We start from the raw sequence: 6,851 nt of genomic DNA on the forward strand, positions 1-6,851 counted from the left end.
AGGGAGAAGAGAAGGGCGGACACTCGCGTGAAAAATATAGAGACCGGAGGTCTCTATTTATACCAAAAAATGTGAAGAGTTTTGGAATGACACAAACTTTGGAAAGAAATCACGGAAATATTCCGTAAACAGCCAAAACGGGCTGGAGAAGAGGCGCAGCACCTGCTGCGGTCCTTCTAAAAGGCGCAGCACCTGCTGCGTCATTTCCCCAGAGGTTTCGTCCTGCGGAGGAAAGATTTCCGCGTTTCTATTATGGAATTGAGGTAGATCTCTACTTCCTTATTCCGTAAAATCTGATATATGGGATATATTTTACAAAAAGATATAAAATTTAATTTAGGAATAAATACCTAGAACATTCCGACTAGACATTTTAAACGGTTTCTTAGAAAATGAAGCGGTTTTTGACCCGGACTCCGAATGAACTCTAATTACTATCAAAACGACCGTATCGGCGCGTAGATGACGACCAATGGGTAGACACAAGTGTTTGAGCTATCACCTAACGATAAACTTACGGACTGTCATAAATCGTTCCCCGTACCAAACATGCGGCCCAATCATCATTGGGTAGTTGCCGGAAGTTGTCGAAATGAGGCATCTACACCCTAACCACTTGCTTAAGAGATGAGAGCCTTTAGCATTCACACCACCCAACTTTGCTTATACAATATAATTCTTTATGAACACAGTTTTATCATAGTAACATAAACAAACAAATATTCTCGATAAGCGAAAAGAGGTTAAAAAGGCCCATGATTTTTCGCGGGTTATAAATTCACACGGTAAAACTTATTGATTCCAACGCCATTGGAAAGTAGACTTCTTCAAGATTCTATCCGTATAAAGAACGTAATTTTTGTCTATGTAAAACTCCAGATATGAAGCAAACAAAATGACCCAATTCTGCGAATCAAGGGCATTTTCGTCCTAAATGTACAAAAATAGGGATTTGGGAGCAATTTAAAAATACCAGCAATTTTTTGGGTGTAATTTTTAAAATTTTTTATAAAAGGGAGTAATTTTGAAAAAGTGTACTATAAAAGGGACTAATTGATGATTTAGCCTTATTATTACTATGAGGCTATTTTTTCAATATCGCAGGGCCCCAAAAATGTTAGAGACGTCCCTGGCAAAGTCATTAATACCTTGAACGTGTGCATTAAATAGGGAGGTATATAAACAGTATAAGCGATGGCATTCCACAACCATGTAGGTGTTTTTAAAGCTAAGAAAAACAAAAAAAAAGTGAAAAAGAAAAGAAAATCACGAATTAAAAAAATAGGAAAATGGGGGTGACATTAAAGTGTAACCATGTTGTTACCCCCGCTGAACCAACATGGCAAGGCATACTCCCCTTATCAGAATTAGATCAAGTAGCAGTGATTAGCCATACTTCTGTCTTGTATTTTTATGATCGACCCACTAATCAAGATTGGGTCGATTCATCCAATACCAAAGTCGTCAACACCTTGAAAGACTCTCTTAGCCGGGCATTGGTCTCATTTTACCCGTTAGCGGGCCGGTTAAGTTGGATCGCTGGTAGGCGACTTCAACTTGACTGCAACGTCCTCGGTTGTGAACTAATTGAGGCTGATTCAACTGGCAAAATTAGCGATTTTGGTGACTTTGTTGAGTGTTCTAAATCAATGTTCCGAGATCTTGTCTCTCACATTGATTACACAAACACGCTAATCAACGACATTCCGTTGCTTAGCGTGCAAGTAACACGGTTCGCTTGTGGAGGTATTTGTCTCGGGATACAATTTTCCCACGTCCTTATGGATGGAAGGAGCGTATTCCATTTCATTAAGGAGTGGGCCCGCCTAGCTCGAGGAGAGCCACTACAAGTTGAACCGTTCTTGGACCGCCTTGCTCTAAAACATATAGGTACCACGGTGGACCCACAAGTGGATCCGAACCAGGTTACTTTTGCTCAGGTGGCAGACTCTTATACTAGCGAGAATCCGCAAGCTGAGGTAACGGAGTTGTTGTCACCAACATTGGTGCTTATGACCGGGGATCGAATTGATAGCTTAAAGAAGATGGCTAATAAAGAGCATGAGGCTGAATTGAAATCTCGGCCATACAGCCGGTTTGAAGTTATAACTGCACATGTTTGGAAATGTATGACCAAGGCACGTGATCTAGAGGCTGATCAAATTACGGCCTTGTATGTTATTGCTGATGGGCGCAGTCGCCTCGATCCGCCGCTGCCATCTAGGTATCACATCGTCGTCCTTTCTTTTTATAAGTGATTTGATTTGTAAAATTTATAATGTGTGAAGTAAAGGTAGGCCTGCAGGCCAGTCCGGGTTCTAGCTATCCTCGACTGTATTTTGAGAAAAAAAAAAAAGTTAAGAGTTGACAAACTTAGAAATGGTATGAATTGCAAATCTGGTAGAAATATAGGCGAATGAATAATTTGTTTCCTTATTACTCCCTCCGATCCAGACAAATGGTAACATAGGGAAAAAGTGGTTATTTAAGAAAAGGTGGAAAAGTGAGGGGTAAAGTAGGAAAGTTTGATTGGGGCCACATAAGTTTAGGTGAGTTAAATAAGTAATTGGTGAGTGGGTGAATGAATAGTAAAGTTGTAAATAGGTAGTGGATGTAGGGGTAATTTAGGCATTTTTCATGCCAAATATGGTATGTTACCATTGGTGTGGTTCATCCATTTTAGGTAAGTGTTACCATCTGTCTGGATCGGAGGGAGTATAAATTTGATCCCTTTTAAAATTTTCAACTCGTGAACTATCCCTTAGTTTTTCTTTGTTGCAAACTCACCCTTTTTAAATCTGTGTTTTTGTGGAATACTACCCAAAGCGCGTGGTTTTGGATAAATAAAAAAGTCAACTCTACTCATTCTAACCCGAAAATACATGGTAACATTGGGGACATAAACAACCACATGGGCATGGCCGGCTACTACATTTTATTGTACAAAACTCACATTATAATTATACGGAGGAATATTTTGTATTATGCAGCTACTTTGGTAATGTCATAGTTCCGGTGACAACAACTAGCAGTGCTGGAGAACTTATATCAAAGCCGCTAAGCTATGCTTGTAGTAAAGTAAGGGAATCGATCAAACAATTGACAAATGAGTACATCAAGGATACAATTGAGTTCTTCGGGAAGGAGCAAAGTCTAAGCAATCACCAGTTCATTGATGATCGAGGAGACTTGGTTGGGAATTCGAAAAGCAGCAACGATATGTGGGTTACTAGCTCGTTGAACCTCCTTGCACAAGGCCTTGACTTTGGTTGGGGTAGTGAAATCTATGCAGGCCCACCCACAGGCCTCGGCGATGATGGAAACTCACTAATTTTGCCTCATTATCGCCATGATGGTTCCGTCAAACTTGCAATTTGGTTGCAAGATGAGGAAAAGAGTAAGAAATTTATTGATTTTTGTGTTGGCAATGACACGGAACAAGTCTAGACAAGAAGCATCGCCTCGCACTATCACAACTATTTTGAATGCCGCTTTTGTGCTCTCTTGAGGCCCATATTTTGTTCTATATATAAATTGGCCTCAGTTTTCTAGTTTTGAAATTTCGTTGGAGAGGTTTTGCTAAGATTTTGTGTTAACCATGCTTATGGAGAACTACTATCATCTATTGGTGTAATCAAACCTTGATCTTTATATTGTATTTTAACATTAATTCCTATGTTCTTAATAATGTACTAGGTGTTTGAAATTCTCTAATTGCATAGTCATCTTTGTTTAATTCTTTCACTTCTACCAGTCTTTATCTTCACCTTTGATTGATTGATTCCTGTTGTTGTTGTTGTGGTAATTCATTTCAATGTTCTACCATTCATATAAAGATACAAAGACACAATATATTTGTTATAAGATTAGCCCACAACCCAACTATATATTATGACTAGGTAGTATCCCGCGCTTCGCGCGGCCTGTTTGAAAATTTTATTATTATTATTGAAGAAAAATAATATAATTCATATATGACATTTAATATATTTACTTAAAAATAAAAATAAATTAACTTTCTCAACTATTGTTTTCTTATGTTTAATTTCAATGTTTTAAAATAAAATACTCCCTCCATTATTCTTTATATATGTCGTTTTAGGTGACTAAAATTTTTACTCTCTCTCTCTCTCTCTCTCTCTCTCTCTCTCTCTCTCTCTCTCTCTCCCTTATTGGAATTGTAAATTAATTATGGGTTAGACCTTTTTTTTTTCATTGGTTTTAGAATAAAGAAATTCACTATGAGTTGAAAATTCCAACCATTTTGCTCATTCAAAAGCTCTATTTAAATGCTTAATTAATGACATTATCACACTTAATCCATTTTCTTAATAGTTGTGCTTTTTCAAAAAACGACATATAATGAATAATGGAGGGAGTAAGTGATAATTCTATTCATGATAAACGTTATTATATAAATAATTTTGTAACTTATCAAATATCATTGTAAATAAAATAAATGTATTCGAATAATGCAAAAATCAACCATTAAGTTTTTAAGTTAGATTATTTCACGATACGTTATGATCCAAATCAATTAATATTGGTACAAAATGATGTGAATATAATTCGATGCATTTTTCAAGTTTAAACGTATAACGTGTGATATTTATGTATCAAACATATAAGGTCAAAACTCAACTTATTTGAATGTTTTGATTGTGTATGTCTTGCATATGCTATGTGTCAAACAACATATTTATGAGAATTTTACACCTTTTGTTTTTTTTTGAAACAACTACATATAAAATAGGGTTAATTGATAAACAAATCAATATAAGGATCCTTTTTCATAATAAGTACCAACATAATCAATAATTAGTAATCACTAATCAAGACCAAAATATTAACTTTTTTTTGTGATAGGGATCAACTCGCTGAAAATCCCATATTAACCTACTCGAAAAAGTCCAAAAAGCCATCATTCATGTACAAATCTCCACTCATTATCGCATTATTTAAAACCTCATAAATCTCAAATGTATTTAATTTGTCCAATATAATTTTTTCATTATCACATCATAAAAACTTATCTCTTAGTAGTTATCATTCAGGTTTGTTTTTAATAAACACAATGATTCTTCCAAATATACTCGCTCTCACTCACTATAATGTTTCCTCTTTTCCGAAACGGATTATTCAAGTAATGTTCCCTTTCCTTTTTTTTTGTAACTTTTACTCTTATTTTATCTATCCCTCTCTCCTATCACCAAACCCCACACAACTCTTTTACTCTTATTTTATTATTTTCCTTAATGTTTTGGCCTCACAATCCTTTATTTAAGGAAAATTTCTATTTTGGTGCCTTGAGGTTTGGGCTAATTCCACTTTAGTGCCCTGAGCTTTGCATAATTCCACTTTAGTGTCCTGAGGTTTGGACTATCTCCTACTTTGGTGACCTAAGTTTTAAATAAAATTTTATTTTGGTAACCTAAAACATTTAAATAGTCAACTTTTATTTAATTAATTAATTATATTTTTAGTAAATTAAAGTGCAAAATTATATATTATATTACGTATAAAATAGAATAATCAACATAATATTGCAAAAAAACTTGATTTATTATTCAAAATATTATTTTTATTATAAAATATTAAGAATGTTATGTATAGATCATCAAAGTGGGAAGTAGTCCAAACCTCAGGGCACCAAAGTAGAATTACGCAAACCTCAGGGCACCAAAGTGGAATTAGGCGAAACCTCCGGGCAGCAAAGTGGAAATAATCCTTAATAAACTCTTAATTATTCATCTCTCTCTCATATCACCAAAATCCACCCAACCCTTTCCTCATTTTTTTTTATAGTTTTCCTAAGTATTGTGCCGATATGGTATGGGAACATTCTAGACTTTCTAGTGAATGAGAGGGAATTTTTTTTCTTGATGGATTTAATCATTTAATGCTCTAAGTATTATAACTTTCTCAAAATGTTTTTCTTTAAGTAAATGTAACGCATTGTGAGACACTCACTTTAATCATCTATACATATCAAAATATTTCAATAAATATAATGGAAAGTATACTCAATTTAAAGCATTTTTTGCAATAAAGGTAATGATTTACATTTTAGAATTTTTATCATTTTATATATATATATATATAAATTTAAATCAAATCACCGTAATTGTTATATGTATTTTATAATATATTTATTAAACTCTAATTAATACTTTGCTGATATTTATGTAGCATTTATTATGTTTATATTTAATGTTCAGCTGTAATTAATTAATAGTTGTATTTAACGCTGGGTTGACACGTGTCGCATCCACAGCACTTCAACCCAGTTATATATATATATATATATATATATATATATATATATATATATATATATATATAGGAAGGATCAACTAAGGTCCATAGATATAATAAGTCCATAAGTCCTATTGTGAGCCATTGGATGGAGGGAGATGGATGGCCAAGATCAACCTCCAAAAGTGTGTTTATGTACTAATATCACTCATTCTCTCCTCATTCACTAATCCTTCTAATTAATCACTAATTCACTATAACTTCTTTTCCTCTCATCCACTTCTCTCATATATCACACAACTCATCTTCTCTCTAAAACCCCAAAAAATAAAAACCCAAAAAATCCAAATAAATAAAAAACCCAAAACCCAAATAAATAAATAAAACCCAAAAAATCCAATTAAATCAAAAAACCCAAAAAATCCAATTAAATCAAAAAACCCAAATAAATCATTCATTCTTCTCTTCCTCATTTACCACCACCCACCACTATCCCACCCGACACCAACTCACCGCCCACCACCGCCGCCACCACACCGCCGCCACCGCCGCCACCGCACGGCTCCCAACTTTTTTTTTTTTTTTCGTTTGGTCTT

General features: G+C 34.5%; 1 protein-coding gene across 1 annotated transcript; it reads left to right on the forward strand.

Annotated features, from left to right (window-relative positions):
• The first annotated feature begins 1,205 nt into the window (after positions 1 to 1,205).
• On the forward strand, positions 1,206 to 3,708 carry LOC141599485 (spermidine hydroxycinnamoyl transferase-like). The gene is made up of 2 exons (XM_074419509.1): positions 1,206 to 2,224; positions 2,991 to 3,708. The coding sequence occupies exons 1-2, from the start codon at positions 1,290 to 1,292 to the stop codon at positions 3,445 to 3,447; spliced, it is 1,392 nt and encodes a 463-aa protein (XP_074275610.1). The 5' UTR covers positions 1,206 to 1,289; the 3' UTR covers positions 3,448 to 3,708.
• Positions 3,709 to 6,851: the final 3,143 nt, after the last annotated feature.

Source organism: Silene latifolia, chromosome 9, assembly GCF_048544455.1.
Source record: "Silene latifolia isolate original U9 population chromosome 9, ASM4854445v1, whole genome shotgun sequence".
Lineage (NCBI taxonomy): Eukaryota > Viridiplantae > Streptophyta > Magnoliopsida > Caryophyllales > Caryophyllaceae > Silene > Silene latifolia.